Consider the following 24863-nt stretch of genomic DNA (forward strand, 5'->3'; position numbering starts at 1 on the left):
ATTTTCCGGGTAACCACTTAATCCCTGTGTTTCAGTTCCTTGTTGGTAATGGGGGGATCGTCATTCTTCCCTACTTCACTGGGTTGTGGTAATAAATATGCGGAAACAAATGAAATCACCTGAGCATCATCTGATAATGAGTGTAGCACTTTTCTTTCCGAATGAAAATGCATTCCTTAAAAATATATAGGCATGGAACAGTTAAAGGAACTTGGTTACATGGGAAAGTAAAAAAGAAAAAAAAATCCTTGGTCTGTGTGACCTGGGTCACTCTTGGGCTCAGGACAAACCACTACCAACAGCTTGGTCAGGTGTAACAAAACAAAGTGGGTTTATTTGGCTGTCACTTACCCCACTGTAAGAAGCACAGCACTGGCAGCAAACACTAACCTTCAGGGAGGCTGTGGCAGGTAGCAGTCTCTCTAGAAATCCCTGTCCAAGCCCCTCTCACAGAGGTCAGCCCCAACTGACTTACATTCTCCAATTTCAGACCCTCCTTCCACAGCAGCCTGTTAACCTTTTCCTCACCAGGGGGGATTTGCATACCTCATCACAGTCTGTTAACATATTTTGTAGAAATAAATGTACAAAGACTCATAAGAATCAGCATCTGCAGAGTCAAAAGAGACAGGATCTGGCTAAGAAGTTCCATACCTCGCTTTTGATGTTACTTATGAAAATCTCAGGCCCTGATCCTCACTCCCTCATAACAATTTGACACCATGGAATTACATGGCATAAAGCTGACATAAAAGAATGGAAACTGTGGCCCTACATTTTGTTACTGAAAAAAGTTGTATGATTTTCAGGTCTTATTTTGCAGCAGAACTTAATAATGATTTTTATAGCTTATTGTCATCTCCGTTTTCCCACACTTTACCACAGGGACTTTATTTAGGAAAATCAGTGAGTATGCCTCAGACTTTATTTTTTCTTTGGGAGAGGAGAGAACAGGCTTTGTCTTTAACCTGAACGTCAGAACCCAGGGGAGGACACATTACTATAAATTGAAGCCTGTTCCAACATTCTCTTCACACCTCAGTTAACACTGATTTGTGAAAAGGAATTTGTCAGATGAGTGAGGCATTGGAAGATTCAAAACAAGTAAGAACGAACCCTTAACTCCAGATACAATAAATTAAAATAATTTCTTTTTCCAGTTATTTCACTTATTTTAAATCACCAGGGAAAAGTGGCTGCTACAGAAATCTTCCATTGTTATAATATTTAAAGTTGTGAATGAATCTTAATGTCTGTGTTCAAGATCATATTGTGGAGTTATTATATTAAAACCCATATTTACTTTTTTTTCCAGGAGAAGTTGGAAATAGGCGCATGTATTTCCTTTACTAGATCATAACCATCAGTTCAGGAATTCAATTTGTTGGAAATAATGAACTCAACTTTTTTTGATAACGAAGATTTGCAATACTGCTTTGAGAACATGAATGAATCTTGCTATAAAACACCATTGTCTTCTGGACTCCGAGTATCTTTGTATATTGTGCTTGGTTTGCTGGTGATTTTTACAGTAGGTGGAAATCTAATGGTAGTTGTTTCCATTGTTTATTTTAAGCAGCTTCACTCACCTACACATTTTTTGATTGCCTCCTTGGCATGTGCTGACTTTGGTTTGGGTCTGACTGTGTTACCCTTTAGCACTGTAAGATCTGTTGAAACATGCTGGTATTTTGGGGAAATATTCTGTAGATTTCACTATTGTTTAGATGTATCTTTGTGCCAAGCATCAATATTTCACTTGTGTTTCATCTCTGTTGATCGATATGTTGCTGTCAACAACCCTTTAATTTATCCCATCAAGTTCACAGTGCCAGTTTCAGGAATGTTCATAGCTGCTGCCTGGATATTTTCATTAGTATTCAATTTTTCTGTTGTCTTCGCTGGGTCTAACGACAAAGGGATGCAAGAATTAGTAAATGGCCTCTCCTGTGCAGGGAGTTGTCAGATTATCTTAAATAAAATGTGGGTGGTTGTATCCTCTCTCCTTTATTTCATACCTTTCTTGGCAATGATAGCACTTTACAGCAGGATCTTTGCTGTGGCTAAACAACAAGTTAGAATGATAGAGATGATGAGCAACAATACCCAGCCATCTAATAATTACAGTGATAGAGTTGGCAGAAGAGAGAGGAAAGCTGCTAAAACCCTGGGTATACCTGTGATTGCTTTCTTGGTATTCTGGTCACCTTATTTGATAATTGTAACAATTGATGCTTTCCTCAACTTCATAATTCCACCCCTTATCTTTGACATTGCAGTTTGGTTTGCTTATTCTAACTCTGCCATTAATCCTTTGATTTACTCTGTCTTTTATCCTTGGTTTCGAAAAGCAATGAAAGTGATTGTGAGCTGTAAAATCTTCCACCTTGATTGCTCAACAATGAGTTTGTTTTCTGAATGAAAATGTATCTTGTACAGCTAAGTTCTGATTCCAGGTCACGGTCTTCCTCTGTCTATTTTGTTGTTTTTCCTTTAAAATAATCTCCTAGGCTTTTATAGCTGTATACTTTGAATCCTAATGAAAATCATGTTGAGTTATTTTTAATAAAGTCCATTTTTTTCAAATGTTCTGATTTAAAGTGTAAGTGCATATCTTTTTTTTAATGAGGCTGAATAAAAAAGTAGATTTTTGCTTAATTGACTCTTCTCTATTATATAGCATTATTTTTGTAAAATATAACATTGTTATATAGAATTTCTGACAAAATTAGAATACATTGCACTATAAACATTGGATATATTTAGCTCTGATTGGATAATTTTATTTTGTATTTTTCTATATCACTGGTTGACTTAGAAACTCTCTAGGCTCTAGAATAGGCCGCTGGAGCTGCCATGGCTGCCCCGTTCTCTCCAAGAGCCATTGCCTTAAAAAAACCAGACACTGTCACTGACATGTCCACCAACATCTTGCAGACATTCTGTCTGTGTCCTGCAATAAGCTGCAAGCAGGAATAGCTCTTCAACTGGTGCAGGATCCATGGCTTGTCTCTGGCTGGAATGGATGAAACAGGGAATGCACAGAAAGGAAGAACCTTGTCTGGATGTGTTGGTGGGCTGAGAACACATCTGTACAGAGCCATGGGACAGACAGACAAGTTCTCCCACATACACTGCATACCAGCTCCAGCTGACAAGGTGCTAAGAACCCTAGGATGCACTCCCAGAGATCCCAATGTCAGACACATGTCTGTGCCGTGCCAGTGTGGATGTGGCTATATGGGCATGAGGTGTGCATCCACTGCAGTTTAGATGTTAACAAGCATGCTTGGCAAACACTCATTTGCAGGTGCAGGTGCCTGGACATGGATACAAAATGCAGTGTAGACATATGCCAAGTGTTCATTAAAGGGAGGCTTAACTTGAGCCATTCTTTTTCCTTCCTGCTTGTTTTTCCAAACTGCTGCTTTCCTTCCTGCTTGTTTTACCCTGTATTAAACTAAACCAATATATTAATACACTAAGCATCCCAATAGCCAAAAGTAATATAAATTATTCATAAATTATTACACAGTACTTCTATATCTAGCCCAGTTGTTTCCATGGAAATTTACAAACACTGGAATTTTTCTTTTTTCAGAATCTCTTTTGAAACTCTGGGTTATTTAGAACAGTAGGTGTTTTTATGGGTATTAGATGATTCAGAAGATTGGTAATAGGATCATGTCTATTTAGGATTTTTCTAATGTGTTGGCCATCATGGTATCTGGGAACCAAATGCACAAGCTATGCATTGTTTCAAATTATGCAAAGTCTCCTCAATTGTAAAATGAGATTGTACAAAAAGACAGTCCAGTAATTAAGACGCTCTAGTGGGGCTCGAGAAGATTGGGTTCAGTTCTTCCTCTGTACACAGACTTCATTTCTGCAGGTTTCGTTTCCCTGTCAGTAAATATAGGGATAACGTTACTTCCCTGTCTCTTTGAAACTTGGCAATAAATGTGCCTGTCCCAGGGGTCTCCAGAGTTGTGAGGCATCTCACCTCTATCAGTCCTTAGCATGAGGGAGTCTTCTCTGTATCTGCTGTGGGCTCACTCCCTGACTCCAGCAGCCTCTGGCAATAGAAGCACTACCTTCCAGGCTTTTGCAGGCCTCACTCTCTCTACACAGGCTAGCAACCCCATCCTTTGGGCATCTCTCTGGGGTGTCCAGCCTCTGGTTCACTAAATGCTCACAGAGCTCTCAGATTCTCTACTTCCCAAGGGATAGTACACACCACAGCTTACTAGTCCACTTAGAATGCCCCTCTGCTTAAAACACAGCACTTCAATTTGTTCATAGAGAAAGCAAGTATAAGTTTATTTAACAAGGAACAGAGAGTCATATGACAACAAGCAGAAATGTTGAAAAAAAAGGGTTACATATAAAACAAAATCATAGGCTTTTTATGGCCTAAACTGAGCAAACAAATTACCCTTCAGTCTAAAGAAGTTCTTCCCAGCATTTTCAGACAAGCCTAGCTGAGATCTTTTTCATGAAGCAAACCCAATGCCAGTTTAATTCCTTGGGGAAGGATCCCAGGGTGTCATTTTTTCACCCCCAGAACAGACCTTTGATCTTCACCTGAAAACAGGGTTCCTCCCCCCTCCACTGCTGTTTACCTCTTCTCGTTAATTTTCTTTTGACTTCCGTGCAAACTCTTTATTAACATTTGATTTAGTATGCTGTTACACAACATGGTCCTTTATCCCAGGATGTTCCCTCTCCAGAGGTTTATCTTGGAGTTCCTCTGTCTTTGTAAATCCTCAGATCTCTGCCTGATCCAGACAGTAAATATAGCCTGTCACCGAGTATGTCCATTGTTTTTATGCTTAGTGAATTAGCCTGGAGGCATGCATACACAATGGTCTGCTAGAGAGATAAGTGTTTATTACCCCCTTCCTGCCTAGAATCTGCTTATCACCTTCTGTTGACCTGCCATAACTTACCTGCTTTAAGAACATAGTTTTCAGGATATCTACATAACTTTACACATTACCTGCACATATATTTAACAATGATTAAGATGACCAGCGTGACAGATGCTTTCAGTAGAGACCTTACACGACTCCTTTTGATGAACCCAGGGCGTCCCTAAACTCTATCTACCTCTGTGTGCCCTGTCAGTTGGCATCAAGAGGTTTCTGGGTCAGCCTAACCAAGTGCAAAAACAATGAGGAGTCCTTGTGGCACCTTAGAGACTAACAAATTTATTTGGGCCTAAGCTTTCATGGGCTATAACCCACTTCATCAGATGCATGGAGTGAAAATACAGTAGGCAGGTATAAATATACAGCACATGAAAAGATGGGAGTTGCCTTACCAAGTTGGGGGTCAGTGCTAATGAGGCCAATTCAATGAAGGTGGATGTGGCCTATTCCCAACAGTTGACAAGAAAGAGTGAATATCAACAGAGGGGAAATTACTTTTTGTAGTGCTAATGAGGCCAATTCAATCAGCGTGGATGTGGCCCTTTCCCAACAGTTGACAAGATGGTGTGAGTATCAACAGGGGGAAAATTACTTTTTGTAGTCACCCAGCCACTTCCATTTATTCAGGCCTAATTTGATGGTGTCCAGTTTGCAAATTAATTCCAGTTCTGCAGTTTCTCGTTGAAGTCTTTTTTTGAAGTTTTTTTGTTGAAGACTGGCCACTTTTAAGTCTTAAGTCTGTTATTGAGTGTCCAGGGCGATTGAAGTGCTCTCTTACTGGTTTTTGAAGGTTACAATTCTTGATGTCTTATTTGTGTCCATTTACTCTTTTGCGTAGAGACTGTCCGGTTGACCAATGTACATGGCAGAGGGGCATTGCTGGCACATGATGGCATATATCATATTGGTAGATATGCAGGTGAATGAGCCCCTGATGGTGTGGCTGATGTGGTTAGGTCCTATGATAGTGTCCCTTGAATAAATATGTGGACAGAGTTGGCAACCGGGTTTGTTGCAGGGATTGGTTCCTGGGTTAGTGTTTTTGTTGTGTGGTGTGTAGGTGCTGGTGAGTATTTGCTTCAGGTTGCGGGGCTGTCTGTAAGTGAGGACTGGCCTGTCTCCCAAGGTCTGTGAGAGTGAGGGATCGTCCTTCAGGATAAGTTATAGATCCTTGATGATGCGCTGGAGAGGTTTTAGTTGGGGGCTGTAGGTGATGGCTAGTGGCATTCTGTTACTTTCTTTGTTGGGCCTGTCCTAGTAGGTGACTTCTGGGTACCCTTCTGGCTCTGTCAATCTGTTTCTTCACTTCCCCAGTGGGAATTGTAGTTGTAAGAATGCTTGATCGAGATCTTGTAGGTGTTTGTCTCTGTCTGAGGGATTGGAGCAAATGCTGTCATAAATATAAAGGGAAGGGTAAACCCCTTTGAAATCCCTCCTGGCCAGGGAAAAGCTCCTCTCACCTGTAAAGGGTTAAGAAGCCAAAGGTAACCTCGCTGGCACCTGACCAAAATGACCAATGAGGAGACAAGATACTTTCAAAAGCTGGGAGGAGGGAGAGAAACAAAGGGTCTGTGTGTCTGTCTATAGTCTGTCTTTGTCGGGGATAGACCAGGAATGGAGTCTTAGAACTTTTAGTAAGTAATCTAGCTAGGTACGTGTTAGATTATGATTTCTTTAAATGTCTGAGAAAAGAACTGTGCTGAATAGAATAACTATTTCTGTCTGTGTATCTTTTTTGTAACTTAAGGTTTTGCCTAGAGGGGTTCTCTATGTTTTGAATCTAATTACCCTGTAAGGTATCTACCATCCTGATTTTACAGGGGGGATTTCTTTATTTCTATTTACTTCTATTTTTATTAAAAGTCTTCTTGTAAGAAAACTGAATGCTTTTTTCATTGTTCTCAGATCCAAGGGTTTGGGTCTGTGGTCACCTATGCAAATTGGTGAGGCTTTTTATCCAACATTTCCCAGGAAAGGGGGGGTGCAAGTGTTGGGAGGATTGTTCATTGTTCTTAAGATCCAAGGGTCTGGGTCTGTAGTCACCTAGGCAAATTGGTGAGGCTTTTTACCAAACCTTGTCCAGGAAGTGGGGTGCAAGGTTTTGGGAAGTATTTTGGGGGGAAAGACGAGTCCAAACAGCTCTTCCCCAGTAACCAGTATTAGTTTGGTGGTGGTAGCGGCCAATACAAGGACGACGGGTGGAATATTTTGTACCTTGGGGAAGTTTTGACCTAAGCTGGTAAAGATAAGCTTAGGAGATTTTTCATGCAGGTCCCCACATCTGTACCCTAGAGTTCAGAGTGGGGGAGGAACCTTGACAAATGCAGTTGTATCTTAGGGCTTGGCGGTAGACAATGGATCGTGTGATGGGTGCCACAAGGACTCATTGTTTTTGTGGATACAGACTAACAGTCTACCCCTCTGAAACCTGTAGCCAAATGCAATCACCCAAGCATTAGCTGATAACAAGCATAGTGCTTTTCTTTCCAAAAAAAGATGCATTCTTTGAAGAACATTGGGGTAGAACAGCAAAAAGAGCTTGATTCCAAGGAAAAGTGAAAAGCAAACAAACAAAAATTCTTGGCCTGTGTGATCTGGGTCACTCCTGCTACCAAGACCTTAGTCAGGTGTAACAGAGGAGGTTTATTTGGCTGTCACAGCCTTACCCCACAGCAGCAAGCAAGGCATAGTAGCAAACACTAATCTCTCATCAGCCTCCTTCAGGGAGGCTCTGGCAGGAGGCAGTCTCTCAAGCAGTTCCTGGCTCCAACCAGGCCTGTCTCAGACATAGGTGCTTGAACTAGGGGTGCTGGGGGTGCAGTCGCACCCACTGGCTTGAGGTGGTTTCCATCATATCCAGGATCTGCAGGTTGGTTCAATGGCTCTCAGCACCCCCACTATACAAATTGTTCCAGCACCCCTGGTCTCAGAGGTCAGCCCTCCAACTGAGCTGTGCTCTCCTCTCCCAACTCCTCCCCGCAAGCCCAACACCTGGAGGGCAGGTACAGTGGAGTAGGGCTGTATTAACGCTTTCCTGACCAGAGTGGAGCCCTATCACGGTGTGTTAATATATTTTGTGGAAATATATGTGTAAAGACTCATAAGAATGAGAATCTGAAAAGTAAAAATAAAATAAAATAAAATAAAATAAAAATGACAGAAGACCAAGAAGTGTCGAGCCTTTCTTTTGCTGTTACTATTGAATATCTCAGGTTCTGATCCTTACTCCACAGCAGTTTTATGCCATAGAGTTACATGGCAGAAAACTGGTGCAAATGACCGTGGCCCTAAATTTTGTTACGGAAAAAAGTCGTACAATATTCAGGTCTGACATGATAGTAAATCGTTGTTTTGCAGCACATATAACTTAATAATGATTTTACACCTTGTTGTCATCTTAGTGTCCCCATCCTTCACCATGGGGACTTTTTTACTTAGAAAGATCAGTGGCCTGCTTCAGACTTTGGGCTTGTCTACACTAGAAACTTGCATAGGCACAACTGCACCAATGATATAAACGGATTTTTTGTTCATAATTTTTCCCAGATCTATTTCAGTTTGATTCAGTTCTATGCTTCATTGTGGCCCACTGTATACCACTCCGATCACTCGGACCAATGCATTCTTTTGTTTATTTGAAGTTTTGCCTGCTTGCTAAGTTTGATGCTCACATTATAGGCAATCTCCAGGTGTGTGATGGGGGTAATGTTTTTACTTTCTACTGATGGATGGAGTGGACAGGAGGATGAGGATAGAATGTTTGGTTTCTGCTCAAGGCAACAGAAAGACTCAATGTAGCATGGCAGCTTGCCTAATGTACTTGGGTTTGATATACTATCAGTACTTCTTCTGATGGGGAATCCAGAGAAGTTGATGTCACCTCCCAGATGACCCCATCATGTGATTTTTCTCTCTCTCCCGTTACTGGGGTAAAAGTGTAAGATTTATTCAATCCCCTCTCAAACCAGTTAACTGTGATTTTGATGGTTGGAGGAAATAATTCCTGCACTTTTAAGTTTTTCTTTTTTTCCTGGAATTAGAGTGGCTTGTTCTAATACTACAGCAGTTTCCAAAATAAAACTGAGGGAGCAACAGATGGTGAATGAATGAAATGAGGTTGAATGTCACTCTTGATAGAAGTAGTGAGTATCATAGATGCACTGATTGAGAAAAACACTTACACACATTCTTAAGTACATCTCTATTCAGGACAGCCCATAAACATGTGCTTTAGGGCTCTCTTGAATATGGCTGTTTTCCTGAATTGGGGACAGAGATTGAGGACTTCTTAGATTAATGAAAAAGGCATGCATTGTGAAATATTCAAATGCCGGGAATGTACTTACTGCTAGAGCCCAATGAAATACCTCATTTGTACCTGAATTGGAAAGTTCATTAAACATAGTATATTCTTGTCATGGAAAAAGTTTCCTAATATGAAACTCTGTTGGGGGTAAAACATTATGTTATTTGGCTTTGTTTTGTTAAATATGCTGATTATAGTATTCAAGCAACTAAAGTCATTCAGTTCATACAAGCCCTCATTTGTTAAGTCAATGAAAAGCTTCCTATTGACTTCAGTGGGTTTTGGATCAGGCTCACACAGATTATTTTACTGTTAGCTATACGCAATCTGTTCTTTAACAGTAACTATACAATCATACAGCACACTTCGTACTTTATCTTGTTTGTGACGCAAAAACGTGTACAATCTGACTATGACATGAAGTGATTTTTAAAAAAGCACTCTGCTACAGACCAGTTTTCATATGTAACAATTCGTTTATATACAAATAAATAAACAATAGAAAAAAAGTAGAAAAAATACTTAAGTAATTATTGAGTTGCTCATTTATTTTATAAAGAGATTTTACTATATTTGGAAGTTTTTAAAAAAGGACATTTTCTGGAAAGCACATTCATAGGAGACTAGAGATGTGGCAAGATAATTCCCATAGGTCTGGTTAGAAAAGTGTATTGCAGAATTTGCAGCAGACCAGATCTTTCAACTTTTTCTGACCCTTTTATTAACATTTACACTGTAAAAGCATATAATCAGAGCCAGAAAGAAACTGAGAGTATAGACCACATTCAGCAAGATACTTAAGCATACACCTAACTTTAAGCATGTAAACAGTCTCATTGACTTCTTTGGGATTAATCATGTGCTTAAAATTGGGAATGTGCTCAAGTACCTTGCTAAATCAGGGCCTAAAATTTTGCTTAAGAAAATGACAATTATGTGTGATTACAAGGTAAGCTGTACACTATCATGTTTTTTTTAACATATTGCTGATTTTATATCACATACCACACAGAAAAATAATGATTAACTTGGTGATGAGAGAAGAGGAAACAATTTATCTTTGCTTTTAATCAAACAACATTTTTCTGTTTTCACGAACATGGGAGAAGGAGGGATGCAAAAACCATTCTATTTCAGAACCAGACTGGTATCCTTACAGTAGAGTGGTTATGTTATTCTGCACAAACTGATAATATTAGTGCTTTAAAAGTTTACTAACACCATAAAACAAACAAAAGGCATTGACAATTTATATGCAGATATGATTGTTCTGGAAGGTAAGTGACAAGTATGTCTAGTATGTGAAACCCAAGTTAGAGTCTGCCTGATCTAGCTGCTTTGAGAAAGATGGACATTGAGTTGAATAATGCCAGCTCACTGAATGTTCCAAAAACCATTATGAGAACTGCTTTGATATCATCATAGATATCATAGAATATCAGGGTTGGAAGGGACCTCAGGAGATCATCTAGTCCAACCCCCTGCTCAAAGCAGGACCAATCCCCAATTTTTGCCCCAGATCCCTAAATGGCCCCTTCAAGGATTGAACTCACAACCCTGGGTTTAGCAGGCCAATGCTCAAACCACTGAGCTATGATGATTTGTAGTTCAGTATTTTTCAGTTGTCTTTCAGGATTTCAGTTCAGCTTTTCAAAACTGCCTAAATAAAATTGACAGGATTTGGGCCTCCCGACTCTGTTGCTTGCTTTGAAAACCTCATCTTTCCACTGGGCAGAAATAATCTGTCAATATCATTTCCCAGAGTTTTTATTTCTTATCATGTTCTCAGTATTGCTTCTCATTACTTACCACTTTAATAAATAGCGAAAAGGAAAGGGTCTCCTCCTTGGGGCCATGTTTATGGTTGTGAGCTATTTTCACAGACAGTGTTATCTAAAAGCTCTGGTCATTCCTCGTACAAGTCTACTGTAGATATCCCGGAACCAATGATGTTGCGAGTTAAAATTAGTTTCACTGCCTTCCTGAACCAACGGTAGGAAAACACGTAAATCAAGGGATTGCAGGCTGAATTAAAGTAAGCAAACCAGATTAGGACATCAAAAAGAACTGGTGGAGTAATGAAATTTAGAAGACAGTCTACCATGGTGTCTATAGTAAAGGGCAGCCAGCACAGGAGGTAGATTCCTACAGCTATACCAAGAGTTTTAGCTGCCTTTCTTTCCCTCTTTGATGCTCCTAAGTGTAGCCCAAATCCAGCACTCTTGTTCATGCTGCTTATCCGTCTAGCTTGTCTGTTTGCCACAATAAATATTTTCACATACAAAGCTATCATTATGAGGCAGGGGAAGAAGAATAGAGGGAAGTTGAACCAGCCCCAGAGTTTGTTGAACAGTAGCTGACATCTACCAATACAGGGCATTTCTTGTAAGAAATGGCCCAACCCTTCCTCAATTGGATTGGTATAGAGCAAGACAAAAGTATAAATCATGGGGACCCCCCACCCAATCGCTATATATACACAAGCCACTCTTACGGTAAACTTAGTGGGGTAGAGCAAAGGATCACAGACAGCATAGTGACGATCAATGGAAATAAAACACAGATGAAATATAGAGGTCAAACAAAAGACAGTGTCCAGAAAGGTATGCAGCCTACAAAAGTCATCTCCAAAATACCAGCAGCTCTCCACAGATCGGATAGTGCTGAAGGGCAGCACCGTTAACCCCAGGAGGAGATCTGCGAGGGCCAGGGAGAGTAGTAAGAAGTTGGTGGGAGTATGTAGAGTTTTGAATTGGGAGACTGCAATCATCACCATCAGGTTCCCCAGTACTGTGAGCAGCATGCCCATGGCACAGACCATGTAGATGGCCAGCTGGACGCCAAAGGAGTGAAGCGTTCTGGAGCAGGAACCATTCACTTCATAGCACAATGTAGTGGACACCATTTCATTAGCACTGGGCTTCTGGACAGAGCTTATTTCTTCCTTATCAGCTGTCCACACCTTCTCCAGCTCTTCCACACTTCCAATAAATGACTCGGCTTTTAATGGGGATCCAGACACTTTATCTTCTATGTGAAAAAAAATAAAAAATAAGGTAGGAGGGAAAGAAAACCACATGTTCATGAATACATTGGAGAGTGTCTATCTTTCAAATGAAAAAGGCCAGTTTCTTGATGAATTTGCCTATAACTTTTTAAGGCATAGTTTTTCATATATATTTTTCCTTTACTCTCTCAGTCAGAAATATTTATTTATGCAACCACTTGGAATAAATGAAGGAAATATAGCAAAGGGAGAAAGGGAGATTGAGTTAACATTCTGTCATAGAAGTATATTGAGTACAAGTCTCTGGAAGCTGGGGTGTGTGAACGGGTCTTTATAGCTGATCCTATATAATAATGAATTAGTTCTTGTGAATTTCCACCGGCAGTGATGTTTTCCTTTAATTAGTTTTTGAGAGGTTTTCAATCAGTAATGAAAATAATTATTTTTTTATTGTGAGACTGACTAGAAACTGTGTTTGCTTCTTATGGAAAAATGATCTTTTCTTACAAAAAAATCCATGTCATATTGCAGATAGAAAATCCAAAAGGGCAAATTGCTCATTTTTGTATACTTCCAGTTACACAGATGAATGCAGAAAACATTATAAGACTGAATATTCCACATTCAACTAATCAGTTGTAATGACTAACAGACTTCCTAAAACTCTATCGCTACTTTTCTCCCATGTCATTACTATGTAACTCCTTATTCAATAGGAACATTAACCATAATATATATAGATATACACATGAGAATTTTCAATGAGTATTTTTAATGAATCAGATAATTAACCAATATGATTTTAAACACACATTAGTTATGTTCCTTGAAAGTTTAGACAGATGTACTTAAATATATATTTTCCTTTATTTTATTTCAGTTTTTAATAATCACTAGGGTTGCAGCCAGAATTAGTGAAGGAAGTTAATTTCTGAACAAACACACACACAATGATGCTGGATTTCTCTTAACTGAAACAAAATACAATTATAAAACTATGTTTATAAATCATGGTACTTACAGTAAAACAGAATCACCTCTTGTTGTCTTATGTGATCTGTATTACAGTGAGTGGATCCCCCTTCTAACGATGTATCCATTGGCATACCTGGGAGATGTGCGATTAATCAACGCTTTATATAATCCAGATGGAGAGATGGGTCCCTCAGATGAATAACATGCCTGAGGGAGTGCACAAAGCATTATTTGTACAACAGAACATCACTTGTTTTAAAGAACAAGGAGTCTTAAACATGCTCATGCTCACATAGAATCTATCGACCCCTTTCAGAGGATGCCTATGAACCTCCTTGCCTATGACTTTCACTTGGAAGGTTTCTAGTAGCTCCTGGCCATGTCTTCTTGTAACATCCCTCCATCCCCACTCATTCCTGCAGATTCCAGCCCTCCTTTGACTTTTCCTCCACCACGCGCTAATAGGCTCCCAATGTCCATCCCTTTTACCTCAAAAACCAAGCAAGAAATCACAACACCCCATGATCTTCCATATTTCCTCGTGAGAGCCTGTCCTGAACTCAATCCCACAAGAAGTTCCTGACCAACTAAGATTTTCTCATCACCCAGAACAAGCGATTATTACAACCTTTCCTCCCAATAGACTTGCTGTGAATTTTAAAACAGGCTCCTGGCTCCCAGACTAAACCCTTCATATCCACAAATCCCTCCCTCCTTTTTTTGATCTAAAATTCATGACCCTCTGACTACCCACAAATCTGTCACAGACTCCCTGAAAAATATCCTTTCTCACCTGGACTCTCCTCACGATATCTGCTGCCTTGACCTGCAGCTCTAAGTTCTTTATGTGCTCCCTAAGCAAGATCTTTGCCCTTTGCCACTCTTCCTCCCTACTTCTGGTCCCCTCATTAATGCACCTTCAATTGCCCATGGCCTTTCCTCACCAGAACCCATTGTGACCGAGGTCCCAGGGAAGCCAACTGAGGTCACTCAATTAGTGTGAACTGCAAATAATGGGGCAGACAATCCCCAAAGCTGGTGGATATTCCAATACTTATATTTATGAAGCCAGCACAAAACGGCCTCTATAATGCCTCACTGATTATCCAGAAGCCAACAACACAGTTCCCTTAAAGCAACCTAGCCTCAGGCCTCCACCCAGACACCCAAGTCAACTATGATGAGGATCACTGAAAATCTTATTCATTCTATAAAAAATTTCTACCAATCCCAAAGGATCAAACACATTACCTCCCAGGTTAAATGAATATTCCAGATCTTATCCAAATACACGCTTACAGCCAACTCTTATTAACTTAGTTAAAATTTATTAAAAAAGAAAAGAGAGAGAGAGAGTATTGGTTAAAAGATCAGTATATATACAGACATGAGTACAATTCTTGAGATTCAGATTCATAGCATAGATGCTGAGCTTTGTAGATTCAAAGAGTTCTTTCATAGGTTGCATAAAAGTGGAAAATGCAGTGAGGATTGAGGCAGTGAGGCAGCTTTGTTATGACTAAGTCAAGAATTATAACATTCATAAACCAGTCGGAGAACACTTCAATCTCTCTGGTCACACGATTACAGACATGAAAGTTGCGATATTACAACAGAAAAACTTCAAAACCAGAGTCCAGCGAGAGACTGCTGAATTGGAATTCATTTGCAAATTGGATACAATTAACTTAGGCTTGAACAGAGACTGGGAGTGGCTAAGTCATTATGCAAGGTAACCTATTTCCCCTTGTTTTTTCCTACCCCCTTCCCTGCCCCCCCCCCCCATTCCTCAGACGTTCTTGTTAAACCCTAGATTTGTGCTGAAAATAGCCCACCTTGATTATCATACACATTGTAAGGAGAGTGATCACTTTACATAAGCTATTACCAGCAGGAGAGTAGGGTGGGGGGAGAGAAAACCTTTTGTAGTGATAAACACCCATTTTTTCATTGTTTGTGTATAAAAACATCTTCTGTATTTTCCACAGTATGCATCCGATGAAGTGAGCTGTAGCTCACGAAAGCTTATGCTCAAATAAATTGGTTAGTCTCTAAGGTGCCACAAGTACTCCTTTTCTTTTTGCGAATACAGACTAACACGGCTGCTACTCTGAAACCTGTCAAGGGGTAATGAAGCCTTTTACCAGGCATTTGCCAGCCCCCAAATATATGTCAGTTTCTGAATTTACTGACAAAAACAGTTGTGCATTACTGTAATATTTATTCAGAACATGTCAGTCTACAGGACCTTAGTTTAAAATTTGCTTTAAAAATACTTCATTAGTGAGTTGGTGAAGATTAAAAAATCACATCTCTAAAAAATCCTTGCATAGATTTTTAGATGCACAATCATCTTTAGCCTTAAATGCTTGGATCTTCAGACATATCATTTTTTAAATAAATCCTTTAAAAGACTACACTTATCTAAAATACACATTTTAATTGCTATAATAAAAAAAACTTGCTTCTAAAGTCTTCCAGTCCTTTCTGTCCATCCCTTTCTCCCTTCACCCTCTCTGCCCCCACCCTCCCACTGAAGAGAGCCCTTAAAGGGACAACACCCCTTTCCTTCCAGATAGCTGGACAAAGAGTTTCCCTTTCTTTACTTCTGACTATCTGATTAACTACTTTTAAGAAAACCCTCCAGTAAAATCAGTACCTTACTAAGATATAAAATCCTTTGTTATGCCTAAAATCTTTGGAAACATATTTTTTAAAGTTGGTGAAATTTCATAAACATGTCTATTGTTATGGAGCTCACACAAAGTAAATTAGAATTCCCTTTTTCTAAAAGCAATAAACATTGTTATGAACACACTAAACCTCTGTGACTGATTAATTTAAAATAATGTCTTTGTTTCAGTGAGTTAAATATGTAGTAATCTGGAATGATTACTTTATGGAGGCTTAAGAGTACATTTAAAATATAAAATCAGCTTAGAAATACAGGTTAAGAAAATGTAAAACAGAGAAGGGCTGCATCATGTATTCCATAATATTTAATGTTCTATTCAGCAAGACAGCTGACTCACCCGTACTTCAAAGTTTTTGCAAATAAATGTCTGACAAACTTCAGGGCATATCAAAAAACCTGTGACTGACATTTTGTATTCCCAAGTTTAGTGCTTTTAATTAGGTACCTTCTGCATGTCCATTCTGCGTGAGGGAAAGGATACATGGGTCTCTGCGGGGAACTGTGACTCTCTGCCGCCGTGAGGCAGGCTGAGCGGCTTGGTATCCTTTGCTGCCTTGTCCCTCCCCACCTGGGCTGTGAGCCCGGGCTGCCGGTCGGGCATAGGGACACCAGTTTAATAGTACTGTGTAGGGCCCTATAAATCCTAAGGGTGGCCCTGTCCAAATGCACTGTGTAGCAGAGCAAACAAAAATGGGAAAGGAAGTGTGGCGGTCCCTTAGAGAGGTTGCCATGGCAAAAGTGGGAGGCACTCCTTTTATATGGATCTTTAAAAGAGGATTCTGTTGAAGTTGGAGCCAGTTCTTATCTTTCTAAGCTGGTACACATTCCATGGCAGATCTCAAGAAATGATACTAGGTCCTCTACCCTGAGTGGAAAAAAAACTTCCCCAAAACTTTCTGCATAAAGACTATAAGGGCAAGGCCTTGGACAATTTTTCCAATGGCATTTGAAGTTTTCCGGTTGTGTTTTTGCAATATAATGAAAATTTCTGTCCTATATAAAAAATTCATAGTGAAAAAATGGTGAATTTTGCATAACTTTACAAACTGCCAGAGAAAAAGGTTGCTGCCATGTCAGTTCCAAACACTGGACATATATACAGAGAGCGAGAAAGAGAGAAAAAGAGATAGAGACAGAGATTATGTTTAGAATATCAAAGGTGTTTATGGGCATTGAATAGCTCATCAGATTACTAGTATAGTACCTATCTGTCTTTGTTGTTTTGTCATCTATCCTCATATTCTTCTATGTTTTAATATAAAATGAATTCAAGGTCTCTTTCCAATTCCTGTCTATCTAACTATATATCTATCAGTAGGGACCATGGCATGAGCAGAAATGTTGAATGGTTTAGTCAGGTGTCTGGAACCTTGATCAGAGTCCGATGTCAACCCAAAGATCAGATCCAGAGACGGAGTCAGAAGTCAAACCCAAGGTCAGAACTGGAGTCAAAGTGAGGAGTCAAGCCAGGGATTGAAGCCAGAGTCAGTGCCTGGGTAAAATATAGAAGCAGGGATGAAAAGCAAGAACCATGCACAGATGGGGGAATGGGATAAGAAGGACAAGAACCAAAACCAGGGTGGACGGCAGGGCTTAGGAACCAGGCAAGTATACAGAGTCCATAATAGCAGCCATCCAGGGATTCACCTAGTTTCTCAGACAGCTTCCTAGGCCTATTTATGGTTTACGTAGTGCAAGTCAGTCAATCCATGGGACTGGATGACTCCCGCAATCATGAGCTTTGTGGATAAGGCCTTTGTGAGCTAGAGCTTTGGTGGATGTCTTCTCCGCCACTGGTTCAGATGAGCTGCTGGGTGGCGGCCATGGTCTGAGCACCGGGGTTTGAAGCCTGCAAACTCTTACATTACCCCTGCCCCATTCAAATATGTGGGCAGTGGTCTGGGTTTTCCATAGTGTTTTTTGTGGAAAGCATTTACCAGGTGAGGAGCCTGGACATTCTCACCTGTTCCCAGGAGCACTCTTCAGGACTGTAGCCTTCCCAATCTACCAGGGTGGTGGCTAGAAGTTGTGAGGGAATGTGGGGCTTCAGAATCAGGCAGGAAGGCAGGGCTTAGGAGTCAGGCAAGTAGGCAGTGTGCGTAATAGGAGCCAGCCAGGGAATCACCTAGTTTCTTAGACAGCTTCCTGTGCCTCTTTCTAGTTTAAGTATTGCTTCCCAGCCAAACAAAGGGGCTAGATGATTCCCCCAGTTTAGGAGCATTGTGGGTGGGGCTTTTGTGAGCTAGAGCTTGGCTGGCCCTCTTCTCAACTGCTTTGGTAAGCTGGTGGGTGGTGACCACATTCTGGGTACTGGCGGAGAGCCCATGGGCCTGGTTTTGAGGCTCACAATTCCTCACGTTATCTATCTATGATAGCTCTAAAGTGTTCATCACCATTGTATTTAGGTAGCAAATATCAAAACTATAGATAGGTCTTAACTGTCCAGAGCAACTTCAATTGTCCATTTCATCATTATACATTTGGGTTTTTCTTTCTTCCCCCCACCCCTTTTCTTTCTTTCTGCTTCCTCATCACCTACTGACCATGTGACAAGAAACCATCTAACCAGAGGGAGAAGGTTTTCACAAAAGAGGAGCTGTGCATTATGTTCTGGAAAAGGCGAGACTTGGACTACACATGTCTTATATATATCTTTTATTTGCTTGAGTAAACAGAGGCAACTGAATTCCAGTGCAGTCAATATGGCACATTTTGTGTCAGTTTTTCAAAGAGTGACTCAGCTGCTGCACCCTCAAAAAACTGCACACACCTGCAAAATACCTAACCGAACATTACACAGTTTTTGCAATATCATGCCCATGGATATGCTGTCACCTGATGTATGCAAATGTCCACTTAATTGAGCAAATGGTGTGCGGGGGGAGAGGTTGTGAGTGCATTGCATCCACAGGCATTTTTGCCAGCACTTTCAATACATCCTCTGTCAATAATTTAGTTGTGTATGTTTAAACAGTGCTATTTGAAAAAAACCAAACTTCAAGCAGGGAATGGAGGAGCTAGCAGTGCACTGGCATTGCCTGTTAGCTGTGGATGCAACCAGCTAGACGAACACTGCAGAAATCTGACCAGCAGAGGAAATACAAAAGATATGGGAGAGAGATTGTCATGCAGCATTCTCTTTCTTTTACAGGCAATTCTTGGGACTCAAGGCCTTACTGTATAATAAGAATGTACACATTCTATCCATTATTTGGGAGCCAAAATTTAACAAAGAGTTCTATCTGAAACAGCTTTAGTCAAAAAGTTCTTAAGAAGAGTCACACTAATTATGGGAGTTTAAGATGACGAAAACTCTGCAAAAAGACTGTTAATGAGACACCCATTATATCCTCTCCCCAGAGCTCACTCATTCCCTTTGCTGTTCTGCTGCATTTTGCTGCTGACTGAACATGAATCTCACATGGGAACCCTCAAACAAAACCAGCTTCTATAGGTTTATTCCCTGAGCTCTTGTCTGATGTCCTGCTCAGTGTTCAAGTTTTAAAAAACATTTTTTAAGCACCTGTGAAATTGCACTCCATAGCAAAACTAAACACTGAAATTATTTTAAAAAGTCACTTTTAAACTGGGGAAAAGAAGCCAGTTCATGGCACATGAAGGGCAAAATGGTAGAGTTTCTGAATAATAAGGACTGAAAGGTCAGATTCTCCAGTCTGTTTTTTCCTCCATAAGTGGAAGCAGCACAAAAGTGGCCTTCGAGCCTATGGAGGTTGGCAGCCTAGAGTTCCCTTTCAACAAGGAAATTTTGCATTGGCATAAAGCTGGCAGGGGTAGCACAAGTGCCTCCTGCATCAATTCCCCCACCCCACAGTGCCAGCGTAAGGAGAGGGAGGGTGCAATGTGGGGTGGGACAGTGCTCCATTATGTCCAGTTCTCCACTGGCTTAATATCTTGGTGGAGAAATAACTTGCACTGGAGCTGGGCAACTTCAGATCGGGGAGCTACAGCCAATTCTCTGCGGCTGCAATCTCTAATCAAGGCCTTTATGTCTACGTATTACCCCTTGGGGAATTCTCCACCACTGCACACATACAGAATTCCTGTCCCCTGCAGATTTCTTTGCTTCCCCACAGAAAAATGACTTTCTGATGGGGAAGCAATGGAAGCCAAAAGAGCGGTCATGTGCCCCTCCCCAAAGCATGGACACATGGTTTTGGGCACCTGGAGCAGCTGGTGGTGTGGCAAATCACTGTGGTGGGAGGTGGGTCTGGGGCTAGGTTAGCTCCACCCCACCGTCTACCAAACCATCGCACACCCAGACCCCCACTGCTGTCTCCCCCTCCCACAGCCCAAATCCCCACCACCAAGCCCTCTGCTGAGCCCCACCCCTCTCACACCTGGCCCTTCCCAGCCACAGCCAGCGGCTGCTACCCTGCACCGAGCTCAGTTGCTAGTTTCAGCTGGGCTGGGGATCGGGGCGGAGTGCACTTCCCCTGTAAAGAGCAGCCAGGCCCAAGTCAAACCCACCTCCAGAAAACTGACCTGTCTCCAAACCCCCCTACCCTGCTTCCTGCCCCATTGCTCCTCAGCCACCAGGGGAGGGGTCACTGTACTGGAAGCTGCTCCCCCATCTGCCCAACCCCCTTCACCTGGGACCCCCGGCAGAATCCCATTGCCCCTGCACTCAGATTTCCCACCATGAGCCCCTGTGCATCCAGATCCCCCAGCACCTGGACTCCCCCACTGAGCTGCCCACACCCAGATTACCCCACACCTTGATCCCCCTGCACTAAGCCCCTCCACACTTGGATCCTGCCTGTCTGCCTACACCCGGTGTGCCTACCACAGAGGTACAGGGCACTGGGGTGTTTCTGTGGCAGGCCCAGCCCTTGCACTATTTCAGGGTCAGGTTATAGCCTCACCGTCGAGTCCATGTCCTGGGTGGGGATGAAGGGTTATCTCCCACTTCCGTGTAGCCAGTGGCATGTGCACCCCACTGCCATGCTGGTGTCTCCACATTATTTAATGACAAATAAAATTTGTAGAATTTTGCAGAATTTTAAAATATTGTGTGCAGAATTTTTAAGTTTTTGGTGCAGAATTCCCTCAGGAGTAAAGTATATAAAGAACAGTATAACCAAGCTCACCTCACTCCTTCTCGGCTCTCTAGGGTCAGGGGGCATGTTAGGAGGCAGCAGGGGAAAGAAAGGGATGTTCTGGAGAGGGGCTCTTCCAGGAGCCCCGCAATGCATGGAGCTGAAAGGGGAAGACCCAGCCACCAGCCACTGGGAGCTGACAGGGAGAGCCCCAGCTGTCAGCAGCCCGGGACTCCTGGTGTCGGATGAAATTGCAGGGGAAGCCTAATATTGCTGGATCTGTAATTTCTGCACTATTACAAATTAAGTAGGGCATTAAATATAAGACATTTTATCAGTTTTTTATTTATTCCCAGTGTTTAAACTTCATCTTATCATTGCTATCTCTGCATGAAGGTTCATAAGCAGTACAAAATTAGTATGGCAAATATGAACTAGCGCTAGCCTTTCACCACAAGAGATCTTCTTTGTCCTGCTGACAGGAGCCAGCATAAAGAGGTGGAGTTTGGATTTGACTGTACAAGAGAACAAACCTAGTCACCACCATCTGCCCTCTTTCAAAAATGCACCATTTCATAAGAGCAGCCATACTGGGTCAGACCAAAGGTCTACCTAGTCCAGTATCTGGTTTGACAACAGTGGCCAATTTCAGGTGCTTCAGAGGGAATGAACAGAACAGGTAATCATCAAGCGATCCATCCCCTGTTGTCCACTCCCATCTTGTTGCAAACAGAGTCTAGGGACCCTCAGAGCATAGTGTTGCATCCCTGCCCATCCGGGCTAATAGCCATTGATGGACCTATACCCCTAGGAATATATATATAGTTCTTTTTTTGAACCCAGTCATACTTTTGGCCTTTCACAACATCCCCTGGCATCCTCTGAGCTCCCACATATTCGCTGGGACTGCTAAGATTCTCAGCTGATCTCGACTACTTTGGTAATGCATGGAGACAGAGGTGATTTCTCAGCAGCTACAAACCAAACCGAACACTGAATCAATGAACATCCAGAACACTTTTCTGCTAGACACTTAATTACTCATTGACTGGTGTGTATGAGACTGGCTTGCATAGCTTGCATGCATATAAAGATCAGTTATTCAGCCAGAGAAAACATTTTGGGCTTAGTTTTGTTACCCTTAAACATGCTGAGAATTAGAGAAAGATACTTTCAATTGGAGTAAGGGTGGAGATAGCAGGCCTACAATGCTGGGGACCCCATTTTTTCACATGGGCAACTAGATAACAAATTAATGCTTAAATACTGGACTTGGACAGAAATTACATTGTAGTGTAGTTGTCAAAATGATCACTGTGTATACAGGAACATAGCTGGATAGAATGTACTGTATAATTTGCCAGACATAGTTCTCTCACTTCCTATTATACAGACAAACAGCTCACTAAGACAGCATGCTAATCCTTCAACAATACCTACTACATGCTACAAAAGAGTTTCTCCAAAAGCATGTGCACATTCTTGTAAATGTTGTCAAGATATAGGGCTCTATGTGAACTGTTCTAAAAGATCTCCAGAAATAGCATAGGCATCTAGCTATCTAGCATTAATGCTAATCCAGTCATAAAAGCTATACCTGGTTAATTAAGTGTATACAGGAAACAAAGTAAAAGTAGAGGAATCTGATCTGAAAATTGTACCAGTCACAATCATTTTAAATGCTTTGCGAAACCAAGAATAAAATAAACCATAAATGATTGGATTACAAGTAGAATTGAAGTATCCCAGCCAGAGGAAGGCATTGTACAAGTCTTCAGGTGTTGAGAAGTTAATAAAAGGATCAGCTATTGTAAGAATAAAGAAAGGCAGCCAACAAAACAGAAACACCCCCATGACTAAACTTAAAGTTTTAGTTGCTTTGTTCTCTTTTTTTGCAGAGATTTTGTTTGTTGTTGCAGAGACACATATTATTGCACTGGGGATTTTAGCAATTTGTCTTGCATGTTTTCTTGCCACTGTAAATATGTGGACGTAAATTCCCACCATCACTGTGCCTGGGAAAAAGAAGGTTATTAGAGAAGCCAGCACTCCCCAAAGCTTGTTAAATATGAGTGTACAGAAACCACTGCAGTCAATTGAAACAACATATACTTCAATGCCCTCAATATTCAACTCTGAGAAAACTAGGCCAAAGGCAAATAAGAATGGGACAGACCAGCTAATTAATAAAAATAGTACTATCATGGGGATAGTTATCTTGGTGACATAATGCAGTGGGTCACATACCGCATAGTAACGGTCAACAGAGATAAAACACAGATGGAAAATAGAGGTGGTACAGAGCATTATATCACAACAAGTATGGAGTTTGCAGAAGAGGTCTCCAAAATACCAGCATGACTCAACAGACCTGATCATGCTGTAGGGCATAACCATGAAACTAAGCAAAAAGTCTGTAGTTGCCATGGAGCAGATCAGGAAGTTGGTTGGAGAGTGAAGCTGTTTGAAATGAGCAATGGAAATGATCACAAGCATATTTCCACCCATTGTGAGCACTATTGCTCCCACCATGAAGCTGTACATAGCCCAAAGACCGATTGTAGACCTTACATTTCTAGGACATGAATTGTTAACAAAGTCAAAGCAATACTGCACATTCTGTGGACTCCAGAGGGTGGATGAATTCATGATTTGGGATCAATGACAGTAACTTTTTCCAAAGTATTACAATACAGCCAGTCCTGGGGAAAAAGAAAAAATAAACAAAGTGACATGAACAGTAGCAACATCTGCAGACCTGTGTTTCACATTAGTTTATTAACATCTAAAATTAAAAATAATGGGCCTGATTCTGCTCTCAGTTGCATTCATGTCAATTCAGAATAATTCCCATTTACTTCAGAGGTGTTACTCCAGACTTACACCAGTATAAGAGATAGCAGAACTTGGCCCTATGCTAAAAAAGAATGGGCTGAACCATTTCCTAAATACTTGTGAATCTTAAGGTGCTCAGAACCTCGAAGTAATATTGGATATTTTTGCTATGGAGTTTATATTCAACACTATAAGCACCTTGATAAGGGGTTTGGAAAATGAAAGCCTCAAACACATGACACTCACCTGATTTGCACAGCTCTCCTCATCACCTCATAGATCTTTATTCCTGAAGGTACTGACCATACTTCCAGGAGAGATATTACAGCCTCAGAAAACCCAAATTGGTTGACAATGTAAAGATTTTAACATGAAGCACTTTGTGAAGCTGGCCAGACCTCAAGGTAAAAGAGTGACAAAAACTCACTGACAGCTTCCCCATTTTAGTAATCTTTCTGATGGGTCACTGAGTATATACCAGCAGACAAGTTTCTGTTTGTAATATTAATCCACTTAGGTGCTTACCCCAACACATACTTGGCTAGGATTAAGAGAAATATAATCGCATAGTGCTGAGGAGTCATTCAGGTGTGCTAAACAATCTGTGCCTCAAAGCACTGAAAGATTTGAGAAACAGGTAAAACAACGCAAATGTAGTGAAATTTATTAATCCTTTATTATAGATAGTTCTTATTTAATACTTTTTTATTTAAACCAGTATTTACTATTACAAATATACATATAAAAGAAGAAAAAAAACATATTTGTCACATTACAAGCTGCACACTCTCATCTGCATGCTACTCCTTATGCCAGCAAACTGCTACACAATTCTTGGTGTATACAGTAGAATCTCAGAGTTAACGAACACCTCGGGAACGGAGGTTGTTCATAACTCTGAAATGTTCGTAACTCTGAACAAAACATTATGGTTGTTCTTTCAAAAGTTTACAACTGAACATTGACTTAATACAGCTTTGAAACTTTACTATGCAGAAGAAAAATGCTGCTTTTAACCTTCTTTATTTAAATGAAACAAGCACAGAAACAGTTTCCT

The 24863-nt window shown here is 40.9% G+C and overlaps 2 protein-coding genes and 1 pseudogene across 3 annotated transcripts; 1 reads left to right on the forward strand and 2 right to left on the reverse strand.

Annotated features, from left to right (window-relative positions):
* The first annotated feature begins 1393 nt into the window (after window positions 1–1393).
* Window positions 1394–2422, forward strand: LOC311517691 (trace amine-associated receptor 9 pseudogene; annotated as a pseudogene). Its single transcript has one exon. The product of its transcript is annotated as a trace amine-associated receptor 9 pseudogene (transcript).
* An 8721-nt stretch (window positions 2423–11143) lies between these two features.
* TAAR5 (trace amine associated receptor 5) lies at window positions 11144–12316 on the reverse strand (the record flags this gene model as incomplete). The annotated part of the gene is made up of 1 exon (XM_084624933.1): window positions 11144–12316. The coding sequence occupies one exon, from the start codon at window positions 12314–12316 to the stop codon at window positions 11144–11146; it is 1173 nt and encodes a 390-aa protein (XP_084481059.1).
* Window positions 12317–22576: 10260 nt separating this feature from the next.
* Window positions 22577–23620, reverse strand: LOC311517689 (trace amine-associated receptor 4-like; the record flags this gene model as incomplete). The annotated part of the gene is made up of 1 exon (XM_084622746.1): window positions 22577–23620. One exon carries the CDS (start codon window positions 23618–23620, stop codon window positions 22577–22579), a length of 1044 nt encoding a protein of 347 aa, XP_084478872.1.
* Window positions 23621–24863: the final 1243 nt, after the last annotated feature.

This window comes from Lepidochelys olivacea, assembly GCF_965140295.1.
Source record: "Lepidochelys olivacea isolate rLepOli2 genome assembly, chromosome: 3".
Lineage (NCBI taxonomy): Eukaryota > Metazoa > Chordata > Testudines > Cheloniidae > Lepidochelys > Lepidochelys olivacea.